Consider the following 17,809-nt stretch of genomic DNA (forward strand, 5'->3'; position numbering starts at 1 on the left):
AATTACTAAAACTGCTAACATGGAAGTAATTAATGAGTCAATAGACCTTATTTACAACAAAAATACTGGAATGAAGAAAAAAATAGGAGAATATAGATAAGGCATACCTAGTTCACTTTAGATATTTCCAGAATATTTTACTTATTTTCTAATTTCTATATAGTCTGCATACCTGGTACTTCCCATACCGTCTTTCTCTCTCTCCTGTTGTGGCTCTGCTCATACTTGTCATGGTTCTGACACATGTTACTTAGGTTTCTCCATTGCTTTATCCTCTTAGTTTATACATAGGGTAGAAATTAGTTTCAAAGTCAAAGATAGCCAAATAGGTATTAGGAAAACAGTAACTCATTCTTATTGCATGCTATTGTCCACAATTTGCTACAATCAGGCTTAATTTAGGGTAGCACAGTTGAGCACACAAGATCGGATATATTTTTGGAATAACTTAGGTGGCTCTTGTATCTTCCAATTGTTCCCAGAGAATTACTCTTATAATCAACTGGATGATTAAAATTCTGAAAAAAATCTGAAATACCATAGTCTGCTCCAACAATCAAACAAAGAAGAGCAAAATAAAATTCCCAGAGTATTACAACCTATTCCAGCACACAGTGTGAATTAATAATGGGCAGAGCCATGCCATGCTCTAGCAGATAGAATATTTTCGGTACCTGACATTTGTTGCAGGGTTGCCTGTGTCCAGATCTATGGCTGTGTATGTGCCAAGCACATAATTCAATGAGGCGTCTCCTCTCACTCCTTCTCGTACACTGAAAGTCATGGAATTTGGACGAAATGTGGGTCCTTCTCTGACATTAACAATCTGAATTCTCACAGGGGTTGAGTGCATTCTGAATTGAGAAGCAACTGAGTGATGAAACTCGGCTTGGTTTTTAACTCCAATACTGAGATGAATATTAGGCATCTCTTCATAATCCAGCATCTGAAATGATAGTTAAAAAAACTCCCAGAAACAATAATATAATGGTTTTTTTTTTGCTAAAAAAGGAAGTATGATAAAACACATGCTAGAATGAAATCTGGTAGCAAGGAAACTCAGATTTTAAATTGAAATAACTTGAATTACTATACCTAATAAGGTATATTACACATATGACTGGCTTTATCTTTTGGCATGATCCAGTTTGCAGGTCATTTAAGTCTGTGACTTTGTCACTTTTTTATTTGCTGTTTGTTGTAATGCTGGAAACAGACCAAAGGCAAGTGAGCCACTACTCTACATCTATAGTCCTGTGACTTCAAATTGGACTCACATTTGTAGTTTTGAATTTCTTATATAAAAACTCTGAAAAGGGCTGGGCACTGGTGGCTCATGCCTATATTCCTAGCTACTTAGGAGGCTGAGATCTGAGGATCGTGGTTCAAAGCCAGCCCGGGCAGGAATGTCTGTGAGACTCTTCTCTCCAATAAACCACCAGAAAACTGAAAGTGGAACTATGGCTCAAGTGGTAGAGTTCTAGCCTTGAGCTGAAGAGCTGAGGGACAGCAACCAGGCCCAGAGTTCAAGCCCCACGACCAACAAAAACAATAAATCAAAAACAGCCTCTGAAATGTAGAATAATATTTCCTTTCAAATTAATTTTTATGAAAAATAAAAAGCAAATTTAGTAGCTGAGCATGGTGGCATATATATGACTTCAACCGGTGGGAGGTGGAGCAGGAGAATTCAAAGTTTGAGGCCAGCACAGACAATAGTAACAGCAAGATTCTTTCTCAAAAATAAAATAAAAACAGAAGGGCTGAGATAGTTGCTCAAGTGGAAAAGCCTTTGACTAGCATGTACAAGGCCTTGAGTTTAATCTCTCTCTTACCACACATACACACACACCCCACAAACCAACAAAAAAAATCATGAATAATGGAATAAAAGTATTCAGAATCATTTGATGAATAAATAGGGCTCATATACTTTGTAAAAGTCATATAAGAGAATATTAAAAATATCTTAACAGTAGGATAAAGGAGCCAATATATAAATATATAATGTAACTAAACATACAATTATATTTTTATAGAAATGATGCAAAAAATTCTATAGAATTGGTGATTATTATAGATGCCCGACACTATAATTTCATTGCACTAGGTCTGGTAGAGGAGAAGACTCCTTTACAAGGTACATTCAAAAAAGTAAATATCACACCCTGAGAAAAAGTCACCTTTGAACTGGGCTTCCTGGATAAAAGATGAATAGAATCTTTTGATCCAGAGTGCTTGGTGTAGGACATGAAAGTCATCAGTGGAAAGCTGTGGTCATAAAGGGCACATGGGTTGTGTCTGTCTAGAAGTGGTTTAGCCATTAAGGAAAGCATCTTTTGCATCATTTGCCAATGACTGAAGTCAAGATGTCTGTGCCTCCAGGGAAAGTTTACATCTTATATATTTTCTCAGAGTAAAATATTTGAGCAGAGCTAAGAGAAATACTTGCCCCAAATCACTTGGTGCTTTGTTTAAAGAGATCTCAGTATTTTTCACTTAAATTTTAGCAAAATTTAGGGTTCTGATATCTCTGATATATCTTTTCATAGATGACACCATAATATCCAGTCTACTAGTCTATAATATCTATACTATCTGTAATAATGCAGTCCACATAATGAACCAGTACCTGGGATGATTAGCACAGGGGCAAATAGGAATTATGTACTCATAGAAGAGTTTTCCATTGGAAGAGGTTTCACTTCTACTACTCACCTTTCAATGTCTACACTCCTGTGCTATTCTTACACAAATGAAAAAAAATTGAGAAAGTATAGTTTGATTGAGAAATCTCTTGGATTTTCCATATGTGTGCACAGATGCATTTGTTTGCCAGAATAATTCTCTATCGAATAGAATGAGATAAACATTGCTAATATGTGTTTAAAGTTATGTCCAATGTAGAAATCTATACAATATAGGAAATTGATTCAGGGTTAATCCTCCCTCTAACAGGGAAGATGGTAGAAACCGGGAAAGGCAGAAGAGATTGGGTTCATTCTTTGCAAGCAGAACATCATATAAAGAGTGCGATTTGTTTGTGATTGGGTTTTGCAAAGAGCAGGATAAATCAACTGTGTATCCTAGTCTCCTGAATGGAGAGGTTGAAATGTTGGTCTCTGTGGGCTGAGGAATGACTGAATAAAGCCCATTTAAAAGGGTACATGGTTGGATCTTGGAGATGTGATCTGGAACCAGACTCAGGAAGATGAACCCTCTGGAAAGAAATTGGGCTTTGGTAGGTTTTTTCACACCATGGGTATTTTTCTTACTGTCTAATTTCATATGACAGTGCTCATTTAGGAAGACACACATTCATCTCATAACTAAGTATGAAAGGAGGTAGAGACTTTATCCAAAAGGAGTGTGTGGTAGCAGTTACTTTTATGGCAAGATGTTGGTAAAATAGCCACCAAAGTGAGTACTTTGTCCTTTCCAAGAAGGAATACTTTTGGTACAAATGTGTATTAAAGAGGCAAGCAGGGCACACACAGCTAGGAAGGGGTTTACAGAGGTAAGCAGATTGAGAGAGAAAAATCTCAGGCACTAGTTCTTTTCTGAACTATTTCTGGGCCTGACTGCTTGAGAGTGGCAGTTAAATATAATTTAGGGATGGGCGAGATCTTGTTGAACCTTGACCTTGGTCATTTGTTACCTAGGTGACTGAAAGCTCAATTTACCTCTTGCATTCTGTTTCACTTTCTACTAATAGGAAAATAATATACTTATTCCCCAGAGTTGTGAGAATTAATTAAGGTAATATACATAATGCCTTTATGCATATAATATACTACAACAGTTGGTTCTTACTACCATTATTACTTAATAATGGTTAACGTTTTACCCTTTCATTATCGATGTTAAAAATATCAGGTCTCTCGTGCCCTGAATGAAACATTTTCAGATGAATCTAGCCAAGAAGGATCCTGCCTTCTCTTCTCTCATCTATACATTTTACTTACATGACAATTTTGATTTTGTTTTGTTTTGTTTTTTGTTGGTGGTGGGGCATGAACTCTGGGACTGGGAGTTGTTTCTGAGCTCTTCCGCTCAAGGCAAGCTCTCTACAACTTGAGACACAGCATCACTTCTGGTTTTCTAGTAGTTAATTGGAGATAAGAGTCTCACAGACTTTCCTGCCTAGTCTGACTTTGAACCACAATCCTCAGATCTCAGCCTCTTGAGTAGCTAGGAATATAGACGTGAGACACTGGTGCCTGGCACAATATTTTATTTATTTATTTATTTATTTATTTATTTATTTATTTATTTATTTATTTATTTATTTATTTATTTATGCCAGTCCTGGGACTTGAAATCCAGGCCTGGGCACTGTCCCTGAGCTTCTTTTGCTCAAGGCTAGCCCTCTATCACTTGAGCCACAGCTCCACCGCTAGCTTTTTCTGTTTATGTGGTAGTATGGAATTGAACCCAGGGCTTTGTGGGTGCTAGGCAAGCACTCTACCACTAAGCCACATTCCCAGCCCCACAATTATGTTTTATATAATAACAACTGTACTCTTATTTATTTGTTGCTAAGTCATGTGTGTGGTCTAGTGTTTGGGTGCTTTCCTTATCTTCCCAAGTAGATATAGGCTCTGTAAGAACAAAATGATATTCTTTTCTTGGTAAGAAATATTGTGTTGTTAGACTGGCTGGATTGGACCCACATGCTTCCTTAGGACACTTGTCAATATAAAACAATATTCATAGTCAGACAAGGCAAGACCTGGTTATAGGAATAATTTAAAACTTTTTTGGAAGAAAATATTGCAGATCCCACACTGTACCTTGATGACTTTCAGAATGCCTTCGTTGGTTTGTGGATCTGTTTGGATATCAAACCAATTCCCATCATTACCAGAGAGAATTAAGTATTTTGCCAGCCAATTATCAGTGCCTTCTTCATCAAGATCAATTGCCTGTAATCTTATCAATTCTGAGCTCAGACAATTCTCTTCGATGCTTGCTGAGTACTGAAATGACATACATCAGTTTTATAATCTCTAAATGAGTCATTGATTAGGTATTACCTAATACATAGTTATCTTCTGAAATAAGATCAATAAATGGCATTGACTCCTGCGTCATTAATTATTACATAGCATATGTCCAATCAAAGACAAGAATTAAATGTTTATAAGATGATAAAATTGATTTCAATGTGTTCCATGTGAAATCAATATGCAGCTACACTTTGTTTCATTGTTTTCCTTGCTTATTTGTAATTTCTTTCTCTTTCTTTCTTTCTTTCTTTCTTTCTTTCTTTCTTTCTTTCTTTCTTTCTTTCTTTCTTTCTTTCTTTCTTTTTTCTTTGATAAGAGATCAGATGTTTTTCTATAAAGGGCCAGATAATAACTATATTAGTAATGATATTGGGTGCTGAGAAATCTCCATCTTGGCTGCTTTTCTCTCTGCCATCATTGCAGAAAGTGGCCACAGATAATTGTGAAAAGGACAATCAGTATGACATATTTTTATTAAAGCAGGTGGCAAAGCACATTTACCTCACTATTTTGAATTTTATGTTTCTTTACATCTACAGGTTAAAATGGAAGTTGACACTGTTTGAAATTCTGCTAGAAATGGTCCATAAATAACAAATACACCACTATGTTGGGTTATTCTCAGAATGAAATCAATAAAGTTCTAATTTCTATGCATAGATAATACACGGAGCACATCTTGTTTATACAGAGTAGGATTGTTTGAAATACTGAGTCAAAGATAAATATATAATGTTAGCTGCATTTTTATACAAAAGAAATTCTATGGCTTATATAGCCATGCTGAATCCATCTATGCATGTGACAGGCTTACAAACTAGCAGGAGAGAAAATTGGTTATTGGCTCTTATAGAAAAAAGGTCCATTTTAACAATGTGATGGGCAAGACACTATGTTGAAAGTGAACTTTACAACTTAGGGGGAGGGGGAGGGAGGAGTTGGGGAGGTGGGGAGGAAAAGGATGATAGGGGGAAAACAAAGGAGGAGGTAACAATGCTCGACAGGAAATGTACTCATTACTTTATTCATGGAACTGTAAACCCTCTGTACAGTATCTTTACAATGAAAAATATATACTAAAAAATGGAAAAAAGATTGTCATGGGTGAAACAAATATAAAAGGGTCATAAGAACAACAACTTACTGAAGTTTTCTCTAAGATGGGAAAATTATCATTGACATCGAGAACTTTGATTCTGCAGTCACATTCGGCAGATAGCCCATCTGTGGCCCCATCCCGATCAGAACCCCTCACGAGAAGGTTGTACATGCTGTGTTGCTTAATAAAGATGAACAAGAATGGTGAGAGTTAGGCCTGGCCCGAGATACAACCCAACACATCCCAATGCCCTTTGTTGTCTTTTATTTTACTGTTACATCAAGTCTATATCACTCTCTTTTAATTTTCATTAAAAAACATCGCAATATTTTTCTTTTCCTTTACATTGGTATAAGGACACACATGGGTCATTTTATCTGTTTTCCCAAATTTGCACTCTTTCAATTGCTTATCATTCACTCCTGAAAGCCTTACCTCTCTGTCAAGGAAACTTGACAGCGTGCGAACTTCTCCAGTGTACCTGTTCACCATGAACATTGGTGCACCAGTAGGCTCCTGAGCAATGATCTTGTAGGCAATTTTAGAATTCAGGTGATTGTCTTCATCTGCATCTGTAGCGCTCAGCTTTACTACCAGCGCATCTAGGAAAGGAGGTGAGGAATAATTGGGAATATATGATAATTAATTCATCAAATTAGACATGTCTATGCAAATTAAACATTTCTTTAGCCATGAAAGAATAGTGGAGATTCTTTTTTTTGGGGGGTGGTCCGGTGGTGGGCTTGAACTCTGGGCCTGGACGCTGTCCCTCGGCTCTTCACCTCAAGGCTAGCGCTCTACCACTTGAGCCACAGTGCCACTTCTGGCTTTTTTTCCTGCTTATGTGGTGCTGAGGAATTGAACCCAGGGCCTCATGCATGCAAGGCAAGCACTCTACCACTGAGCCACCTTCCCAGCCCAGTGGAGATTCTCTTGAATTCTTTGTTTGGGTAGTTTTTGGAAGGCATTACCATAATTTATAGCCATACCAATGATTTTTAAAAAATGGTATTTTCCTTCTCGCAAACTCTCTAATTTTTAATAAAATGCTTGTATTTCTTAAGTTAGAAGTTTTGAGTCTATGGAAAGATTCCGTTTACTATCATAAAGCTGGAGAAAGTGATTTTATAAGATTTGTTTTTAACATGGTCTTGAAAAATTATTTTAACATGCCTACTTAAGGAAGACAATAGGTTAGTTAACTTGACCTTGAATAGTTTATTGGGCATCTGTGTTTTTTTTTAATTATCATTCAGTCAGAAAGCAGAGAAGTACTACTTGTTGCATGGGTGAAAACAGCACTTTATCAAACAGTGCAAGTATGGAATTGAGACAAAGATTTGAGGCTGGATGTGTTGATCCATGGACATTCAGAAGACACAGATGGAAGGATTAGGGCTTTAGGTTAACCTCTAGAAAAGTTAGGAAGACTCTATCTCCAAAACAGTCTAGATGTTGTGACACAGGCCTGCAGCACCAGCTACTTGAGAGGCTGAAGTAGGAGGATTGGGGTTGAAGGCTGTGGACACAGGTAGTGAGATGCTTTGTCTGAAAAATGAACCCAAAAGAAAGGAAGAGGACAGTGAGAGAGAGGGAGAGAGAAAGAAGGAAGGAAGGAAGAGAAAGGAAGGAAGGAAGGAAGGAAGCAAGGAAGGAAGAAAAGAAGGAAGGAAGGAAGGAAGGAAGAAAGGAACAAATGAATGAATGAAGGGAAGGAATCAAGGAAGGAAGGGAAAGAAAGAAAAAAGAAAAAGAAAGAAAGAAGGAAAGAAAGAAAGGAAGAAAGAAAGGAAGGAAGGAAGGAAAGAAAGAAAGCAGAAAGAAAGAAAGGAAGAAAGAAAGAAAGAAAGAAAGAAAGAAAGAAAGAAAGAAAGAAAGAAAGAAAGAAAGAAAGAAAGAAAGAAAGAAAGAGAAAGGGATTTGAGGCTTGGTTCAAATGGTAGAGAACCTGCCTAGCAAACATGAGTCTCTCTGCATTTTATCCCCAACACACACACACACACACACACACACACACACACACACACACACACACACACACACACACACACACACACACCACACAAACTGAATATGAAGAGTTGCTTAATTATTCACAGACACAAAGATGGAACCTGGTCAGTTCTCAAGAACATCAGCTCACGGGACAGATTTTTCCAGAGTTGGCAGGCTCCATGTGTTCTTTCACTTCTCCGGTTGGGAATAGAACTTCTTCAACAGAAAGAGCCAGAGTTCAAGAACTTCATAGCTTATGAAAGACTTTCCTGATTTGGGCCATTTCTTCTAGAATTGTACTCAGTGGATGAAGGAAGCTTTAGCAAAGTGCTAACCAGCACTGAGTGTTCTTGGTTGTGTGTATTACCTTCTCTTCCTTCATAGATTGGCCAAATGAAAAAGCATGCTAGAAAAGAAGCCAATTTGCTGTCTGATTTGCTTCTCTTAGACAAAATCTTTTCTCTGGCCTTGCTATATGTCCTCCCATCCTCTAGGTTAAAGAACATTCTATGTCGATCTGCCTTTCTTCTGAATTTTTTTTCTAATTTTTCCCTACAAATGTATTTAGAAGCATTTTGGCAGACACAGAGTTGAATGGGAGCGGGAGGACTGGAGGAGAAAAGGGTAGAAGGCAGAGAGGAAAGGGGAAAGTAGCAACCTCAAAAAAACCAAAGCATAGGAAGGAAAGAATACTCAGAAGAATGAACAGAAAAGGAGCAAGCACTAGACTTGGAAATGGATGAAGCAAGCTAGAAGTAAATAAAGAAGGGGAAGGCATGATGCCACTTGCTTACCTGTGAGACGATGGCTCTCAGTGACTGGTCTGATTGGGGACAATCCCACAGACACCACTCTGACTCAGCCTAGTTGGGCTCAGCCATGAATTTTGACAAATAGGCCCAAAGAAAGCCTGTTTTTAACTATCACCCATATAGTGCTGGGAAGTACCATTCTACTTACTGGCCTCGCTGTTCTCCTCAATGTTGGCTGTGTACACGTTTTGTGTAAAGACTGGGGGGTTGTCGTTCACATCCATAACTTTGACTCTGAGCTCAAGAGGGCTCTCTAAATCTTCACCCCGTGCATTCAGAGCCCGACAATAGATCTGTGGAAAATCAGAAGGAAATGTGTCTTCTCCACTAAAGGAAATTAATAACCATTTTTAAAGATGCATAAAGAAAGATGCTAGAAACAATATTTTTCAGTGAATTCAGACTATGTTATTTTTCTCACCCCTTCAGCCCATTTGTTTCAATCTATTATGTTTTATAAAATGTAAACCAGAGCTGGGTGCTGGTGGCTCATGCTTGTAATCCTCGCCATTCAGGAGGCTGAGATCTGAGGATCACAGTAGGAAGCCAGACTGGGCAGGAAAGTCCATGAGACTCTTATCTCCAATTAACCACCAGAAACTTGGAAGTGGTGCTGTGGCTTGGCTCAAAGTGGTTGTGTGCTAGACTTGAGCAAAAGAATTCAGAGACAGTGCCCAGGCCCTGACTTCAAGCTCCATGACAGACATTAAAAAAAAATAAAAGATAAGCCATATTCTTTATACAATCTTTTGTACATTTGAATGGGTTTCCTCATGACATTTTGAAACATGCATCTAATATACTGTGAGATGACTTTTTAAAAAAGAAATGTCACAAGAATAAATCAAATCACACTGCTGTGACTTACCAGGAAAAGTGGAGTTATCTCTCTGTCTACCACTGAAGTGATATTAATTTCCCCCGTCCGAGGATTAATGGTGAACACTCCATAAGGTGGTCGATCAATTCCTGCTCCAGAGATTCGATATGTAATCTTCTGACTCACTTCACAGTCTGAGCGAATCTATAAGCAAAGTGGCTAGGATTGTGATCGAGTTTAGAGAAGAACATGATCCTCAGAGTTCAGCAGAATGAAAAGTACCTGGGTACTACAACAGATAGGCTGTGATTTAAAATACATCCTGACTTAGTCCTCTGTGACCTTTTAAGCATTGACCTCCAAGCATTAGTGTATGGTGGGAAGGATTTTAGTTAAGAGGTTTGGTGTGGGATTTTGTGGGGAAGGACATATACAACTCCAATCAATATGTGTCTGTCAATGCACATGCATAATTGTTTTAGGTGTTTTATTGTTAACCAAAATATGATTTGATTCTCTGATTTTGTTTGCCAATGGAGTCAGACAGAAGAAATAAGTATCATTAGTGTCTTTAATAATTTGTGTTCCCAGCTGGGTGCCAGTGAGTCATGCCTGTAATCCTAGCTACTTAGGAGGCTGAGATCTGAGGATTGCAGTTTGAAGCCAGCCTGGGCAGAGAAGCATGTGAAACTCTTATCTCCAATTAACCAGTAGAAAGCCAGAAGTGGTGCTGTGGCTCAAAGTGGTAGAGTACTAGCCTTGAATGAAAAAGCTCAGGGATAGCGCCCTGGCCCTGAGTGCAAGCCCCATGACTGACAAAGAAGAAAAAAATGAAATTAAAAAAGAATTGTGTTCTATTTAGTCTTTAATTTGAGACATCATCAAATGGTAGCTAAATAAAAAAAGAAGAAAAAGAGGGAGTGTACAGAGGTGACAAAGATTTTATAAATTCAAATGAACTTTATCATTCCTCTGTTACATAGATTTTATAGCCAATATTCTGTACAATGGATTTGATTTAGATGTTTAATAATTATTGCTTATAAACTTAAATTGCTATAGTTTGAAATATTACCTGTACATTGAAGATGAGAACATGTGATAAAATATTAAGATTTGTTACCCAAACTTTGAAATCCAAGTCAGCTGGAGAGACAGATTTGGTAAGCTCATCTGTGATTCAAAGAATGTTCTTTGCAACCCCCAAAATGGGAATAAAAAATGGATATGTGTTATAAGTAGGATAAGAGAAAACTTTAAGTTAAATGGAAATAACAACTTAAAAATCTTCCCCCAAACCTGAAGATCATTTGCCTACCGATTTCAATGATGACCCAAAGCAAAGATGCTTAGAAAGAGCCAGGGAGACCCTAGCCCCCAGGAACTGATCACACTTCCCTTTAACACTTTTTTCTACTTGCTATCACTTTATAAGAATACCCAAGTTTCTGCATGTCGATATCTAGTGAGAACTGTGCATATCCGCTTTAACTTTCTTGAATTAATTAAATGCAACAACCCCTTGTTTGTTTTTCCAGGATTAGTATTCAGGCTATCAAATACCTGATCACATATATAGGCCCCAATATAGTCCACTAGTGCTGGAGATCTAAATCTTTCTTCTGGAATCCCTTGGTAAAGACCCTCTGCTGTCTAACAGTCTCTAGCATATGATACTAAAAATGTCTCTGTAGTACAAGCAAATGATTGCAAGCCATTCTCTAAGTCACTACAAGCTGCAGAGGCTGCAAGTCCCAGAATTAGTCTGTGTTTTCCTGTCTGCCAGGCACCTGCTATCAGCTCAGATTCCTTCTGTTTGTGTTGTTTTTCTCACTTACTCGGGCAATTGGATTCCTCTTGGAGTTGTCTTCTCCTTCCCGACAGGCCGCAGCAAACTTGATCCACTCACGCTTCTGCCTCCTGACTGTTTGCCACTTCGTAGTGCCATTTTCAATGTCTAATTCTTTCACCTTAAACAAAAATGGTTCATATTTCTCATGGCACTAAAACACTTATACATAGCATGGACATTTACTTAACATTGAAAGGTGACTCCAGAGGAAATAATGGCATTAAGTTGGATGAACACAGGAAATTTTAACTAACTTACAACTGCATACACATAACTCGGGTAACACACTGCTATTTCTTTAGAATCATCTCATTTCTAAAGAGATTCTGAAGAGACCAGTTCTATTAGTTATATGCTACATTGCACAATATATTGCAGTTTTCTTTATTTCATCTATCTTCCCTAGATAGAGGCCTTGCCTCTCCTACCCTTCCTTGTACTTTGATCCAATATTACTGTTACCAGAAGTAAAATTACCACTACTCTGTTGAGTCACATACAAAATGGAAGTTGTGATCACCTACAAGAAGGAAGGATTTTTTTTTTCTTCTGATGACAAAGACATAACCGTGGCTAAGCATCTAAGTATATCATTTCAAAATTAGGAGAATATATTTAACCAGATTGACAGCACTGGCTATAATCTTATGAATAATTCTATGGCTTTTCAGTGTTATATATTTGTATCTCTATTTGCTATATTTGTTCCTTTGTGGTTTTATGTTGCTGTTGTTGGTAGGTGCTTATAAATTTTATACTACTGAGAATTTAGAAATGCTACTGTAGGCACAAACATATTTGTATACAAGGAAACACACATTTTTGGAGCATAGGTGATTGTAAGTTTATTTAACCCAAGGTTTTATTTAATTGCTACATGTGAGAAGCAGACACTTTATGTGAATGTTGCTTGTTTTTTCAAGAACCAATGTATTTCTGCTCTCCGGTATTTAATACATCTTCTTGAAATGTACTGATATTTCGTGAAGGAATATTATAACTTTTTTCCATTGAATTAAGATAATTATGATAGAAATTTACCTACCACAGTAAGATTAAGCACCACCAGATCTGAAGAAAATTAGCTTTATTTTCTAAGTCCTAGTGTAAAAGAAACAAGATCTTTGTTGGATTATTAAGCTGCAATTGCATTTTTTTGTAGGTATGTGTTAGTCCTGGGGCTTGAACTCAGGATCTAAGTGCTGTCCTTGAGCTTTTGTATTCAATGCTAGCTCTCTACCACATGAGCTACAGCTTTACTTCTTACTTTTTTGGTGCTTAATTGGAGATAAAAGTCTCACAGTCTTTCCTTCCCTAAGCTGGTTTCAAACCTTGTTTTCATATCTCAGCCTCCTGAGTAGCTAGGGTTATAGGTATTAGCCACCAGGTCTTGTAAACATATTTTTTTATTTGTATGCTTTCCTAATTTATAGACTATATTTTTTGTTACTATCTAAAAATCCTCTTCCATTCTAAACTGTTTCTTTGCTTCCTTTGCTTTGCTATAGTTTGAGAGACAAGTAAATAAGCTACAACTATAGCTTGATTATATACTTAATAAAATTCTTAAAGAACAGAAACCTGGGAGTATAGGTTTTTCATCATTTTATATCATTTTGACTAAGATTCTTTCTTTTGACTTTTATATGGATAATTATTTATCTGGATAATTTTAAATATTCTTATTGTTGATATACCATGTACTATAAAACCAATTTTGAGGAGAGAAAAATAGCTTGTTTATACATTACCTCAACAATAAATTCACTGTTTACTTCCATCACCACCTGTTACAGAAGAAACAATATTAAAATATATTTCTAAAATTTAAGGAAGCAGTGTTATAAAAACTTTAGTGATAGATACAATTTTATTAATTCATTTTAAAATATACATGTATGGAATATTGTAAAATAATCATGAATAATCAAAAACAAGATAGTTTTTTTGCTTTTAAAATCTTTTGTATTCTTATAGAACAAATACACACACAGTGGCAATAAAAGAATTAGACTTGATAGTGAAAAGGAATATTTCTTCCTTTGGAATAGAAAGTTAATTCTGGAAATCTGTCCTATTTATAGATTTAATATACATGATCTTGATTAGGTGGTACCCCCAAATAATAAGTATTAAAGCAAAAAAATCAAAATAAAAAAGTCTTGCATACACATTTGCACAATTCAGCTAATAGTCCCGAGTTACTAAAATAAATCAGCATTTGTTATATTCAAGATAATGAGCATGAAGCAAGATCAAGGTTTAGTGAGTAGTGTTGATGGGTAAAACATTTGTGTTATACCCAAATGTAATGTAGCCTACTACATTAGGTTTTGAGTGATGGATCCTCAGAACTACTATATGCATGGTTTGGGCAAATTTGAGTAATTTTTTTTATTGTGAAAATACTGTACAGAGGGGTTACAATTACATGGGCAAGATAGTGAGTACATTTTTTATCCACCATTGTAGCCTCCTCCTTTGTTTACCCTTCCCATCCCTTCCCCTCCTCCCTCCCCCTCCCACCCAATCCTCCCCCCCCCCAGTTGTAAAATTCCTTTTCGAGATGCCAACTTGTACTTCTCATTGTTGCAACAGGTCCACCTGTATCCTTATTTAAACGACTTGTTTTTCCCCTTCCCCTCCATAATGCCAAACTCTGCTCTTATTACTATTTTGCCAAGTTATTATGATTTCATTTGAATTTTGGGATCCTGTAATTATACCCATGACCCTGAATAAATATTGATGCTTGTGTTGACTACTAATATGATCTTGCAAAGGTCTTCAAAAACTTTTGCTCATGAAAACGTATGTGTATATGTGTATGTAGCATATTATACAATGCACACATATATAAATTATAACATATATAAATATAAGTATATATGTAATGGAATTACTGTGGTTTGAACTCAGGATCTTCAGTTGCCAGGTAGGCTCTCTACCACCTGAGCCAGGCTTCTAGCCATTTTTGCCTTAGTTGTTTTTTGAATAGGATCTCACAGTTATACCTGGGCATCCTAGATCACAGTCCCCTTATTTATACCTTCTGAGTAGCTGAGAGGACAGATACTCATCATTCTATCCTGTTCCAAAACCTGAAAAAATTTTGAGAACTAAAAGGTGTGCTTTCTCAAATCTTTCTATAGTGACTGACAGTTAATGTTTTTGATCATAAAATCAAAAGTTTGCAAAGGATGTTATTGAAAATATATTATAGATATTGCTATTTTAAAGTAAAACCATTACATCACTTTTGAATGCCAACCAAATTCCACTAATAACATGTTGCCTTTAAATATATGTAAAATTTGTGCTTACTTGGTTCAACTATTAATGTTTATATTGCTTTAAGAGGCACAGTTTTCCTTTTGGGGAGTTATATTTTCAAAAAGTTAATAGCAGAGAAACATAGCCAGTAGGTCACACAATGGTTTACTTCAGTGGTAGTCTCTTACCAAATATTCATAGATAATAGTGGTATACTGTGTATATATGTTAGGTAGATGATGTATATAAACTATAAACACATATCATATGTAAATATATTATAAAAATGTTAACTATAGTATATTTATTATTACATCATATTATAAATATCTAAATTATATATAATAAAAATTTAAAGTATGAACACAGAATGAGAACAGGAAGTTTTGAGATGTAATTGGAGGGAAAATTCGCACATTCCTCTTCCACAGACTTGTGAAATGGTTGAGAGAGGAGGTGTCAGAAGTTACAGAACTTCTCTTGGGAGGTGAGCAACAAGAGAGATTAGGAATTTGGTAGTGCAACACTGAATCTCCTCCTCTTCTTCTCATGTGTAATTTTATTAGACGTAAAAATAAAATACCTCATTTAATCAAATACATTTTTTTCAATTGTATATAATATGCTGTTTTATAATAAATATGACATATGGGGTTAGGTTTTTGTTGTTATAAATGAAGATTATTCTGAAAGGTATAAGGAAAAATTCAGACAGAATCTCAATTAAAGATATTGACATTAGAGATTTGATTTTTTTCAGACATTTCCTTTACAAATATGTTCTCATGTAATTTGTATTTTTTGACCAAAAGAAACTAAACATTGAAGACATTAAAATGTTCTTTAATTCTGTAAAAAAAAAAAAACTAAACATAATTTTATAAATTGTCTCTTGAACTCAGTGATTACTGTGGTGAATTTCCATGTCCATGAATTTACCCAGACATATATTTTAGTGAGTGCATTTTGTATATTTGTGTGTGTGTGTGTTTGTGTGTGTGTGTGAGAGAGAGAGAGAGAGGAGAGGGAGGAGGGGGAGGGGAGGAAGACAGAGAGAGGGAGAGAGAGGGAGGGAGGGAGGAAGGGAGGGAGGGAGAGAGAAATAGAGAGAGAGAGAGAGAGAGAGAGAGAGAGAGAGAGAGAGAGAGAGAGAGAGAGAGAGAGAGAGAGAGAGAGAGAGAAAGAGAGAGAGAGAAAGAAAGTCCTGGGCTTAAACTCAGGGCTTGGGCACTGTTGCTGAGCTTTTTGCTTATTGCCAGCCCTCTACCACTTGAGCCACAATTCCTCTTTTTTTTTTTTAATTTAATTTAATTTTATTTGAGAACATACTGTACAGAGGGGCTACAATTACTGATTAATTGGAGGTAAATGTCTCACAGACTTTCTTCAAACTGTGATCCTCAAATCTCATTCTCCTGAGTGACTAGTGTGAGCTAGGTGTGAGCCACTGGTGCTGGGCTACTAGCTGCTATTTATTTTATTTTTAGATTTCTGGCCCTGGGGTATTCAGATATCAGAACTGACACATTCTGCAGTTAGTACTGTAGACTACACACCAACATGCATTCCAGGGGCAGGGTAGACGAGCCAGGTTGGTGAGCTTAGCATGGGAGACTATTATTAGCAATTAGAACCTCCCTGTCTCCACCTGCAGCTTCACATGGTATCTCTTTTCACCCCCTTCTCCATTTCCCTTCCCTTCTCTCTCTCCTCAGTGATATTTTTTTCTTCCTTGTTCCTTTTTTCCTGACATTTGTCTCAGGACCTCAGTGTCTGTCATTCAGTTGCTTCCTCCACCCACTGGAAGCAGAGCTGCAGAACCTCACAGCTATAATCATCCTAATAGCCTCCTTTTAACTTGAAAGTAGTGAGAGTGAGTCTTAGCTGGGTTCTGCTCATCATTTGTGTGGAGAGTGACAGGTAGTTTTCCCTCTGTAGTGGAAGACACTCTCACCAACCCTCTCACCCCCTTCTTTCCCCCACCAACCCTGCAAAGGCTTGCCTACAAACAAGCCTGGAAGGGCCACAGGCAGTATTAAAACAGAGCTGAGAATGGCCGAAAGCCATGGTTCTACTAGCTCTTTAATTCATTCAACATCCAAAGTGTTTTTTTAAATCGCCTGTTCCTGTTAGTATTTTGCCAAGTTATTATGATTTTGTTTGAATTTTGGGAGTCATGTAAGTATGCCCCTGATCCTGAGAAATATTGATTCTTGTGTTATTTCTAATACTATCTTGTGGAGGTCTTCAAAAACGTGTGCTCATGAAAGCTTACGTGTATATGTATATGTAGTGTAGGTTATACAATGCATACATCTAAAAGTTATGACATAGATAGATATAAGTACGTGTGTAGTGGAATCACTGCGCTTTGAACTCAGGACCTTCCACTTGCCAGGTAGGCTCTCTATCACTTGAGCCAGGCTCCCAGACCTTTTTGCCTCAATAGGCTCTCACAGTTATGCCTGGGCATCCTAGATCACAGTCCTCTTATTTACACCTTCTAAGTAGCTGAGATGACAGATGCTCATCATTCTGTCCAGTTGTAAAACCTGAGAAAGTTTTGAAAGCTAAAATGTATGCTCTCTCAAATCTTTCTCTAGTGATTGACAGCTAACACTTTTGATCATAAAATCAAAGGTTTGCAAGAAATGTTATTGAAATATATTATAAATATTGCTATTTAAAGTGAAATCATGATATCACTTTTGAATGTAGGTAATGGCTTTAACTGACATTGTCACTTGATGCCTATTGTCATCCATTAGAAAAAATAGATGACCAAGTTTTCCAGGAGTTAAGATTTATTTTGCTTATCTTTCTTTTTGGATGCCTGTATCCTGATTCCACTGGTTAACCAATGGATTTAATTAGTTCTACAACTATAATGGAGTAAGCAACATGAAAATATGGGAATTCCATGTAAAAATAATTAAGCATAGAGAGTAA

The 17,809-nt window shown here is 36.7% G+C and overlaps 1 protein-coding gene and 1 long non-coding RNA gene across 2 annotated transcripts in view; one reads left to right on the forward strand and one right to left on the reverse strand.

Moving 5' to 3' along the window:
• Positions 1-16,927, reverse strand: part of Dsg4 (desmoglein 4) — a 31,098-nt gene extending 14,171 nt beyond the window's left edge. Inside the window, exons 1-10 of the mRNA XM_070030905.1 lie at positions 16,867-16,927; positions 14,350-14,381; positions 13,339-13,374; positions 11,574-11,705; positions 9,784-9,939; positions 9,064-9,208; positions 6,544-6,710; positions 6,154-6,288; positions 4,794-4,979; positions 675-946 (exon numbers count right to left, since the gene is read on the reverse strand). Coding sequence (XP_069887006.1) covers positions 675-946; positions 4,794-4,979; positions 6,154-6,288; positions 6,544-6,710; positions 9,064-9,208; positions 9,784-9,939; positions 11,574-11,705; positions 13,339-13,374; positions 14,350-14,381; positions 16,867-16,927 — 1,322 coding nt within the window. The remainder of the gene's footprint in view (positions 1-674; positions 947-4,793; positions 4,980-6,153; positions 6,289-6,543; positions 6,711-9,063; positions 9,209-9,783; positions 9,940-11,573; positions 11,706-13,338; positions 13,375-14,349; positions 14,382-16,866) is intronic.
• The window catches only part of LOC138832061 (uncharacterized), a 170,673-nt gene that overhangs the window by 25,706 nt on the left and 127,158 nt on the right, over positions 1-17,809 (forward strand). The window lies entirely within an intron of this gene.

Source organism: Dipodomys merriami, unplaced genomic scaffold (assembly GCF_024711535.1).
Source record: "Dipodomys merriami isolate MVZ:Mamm:240054 unplaced genomic scaffold, mDipMer1.0.p SCAF_2, whole genome shotgun sequence".
Classification (NCBI taxonomy): domain Eukaryota; kingdom Metazoa; phylum Chordata; class Mammalia; order Rodentia; family Heteromyidae; genus Dipodomys; species Dipodomys merriami.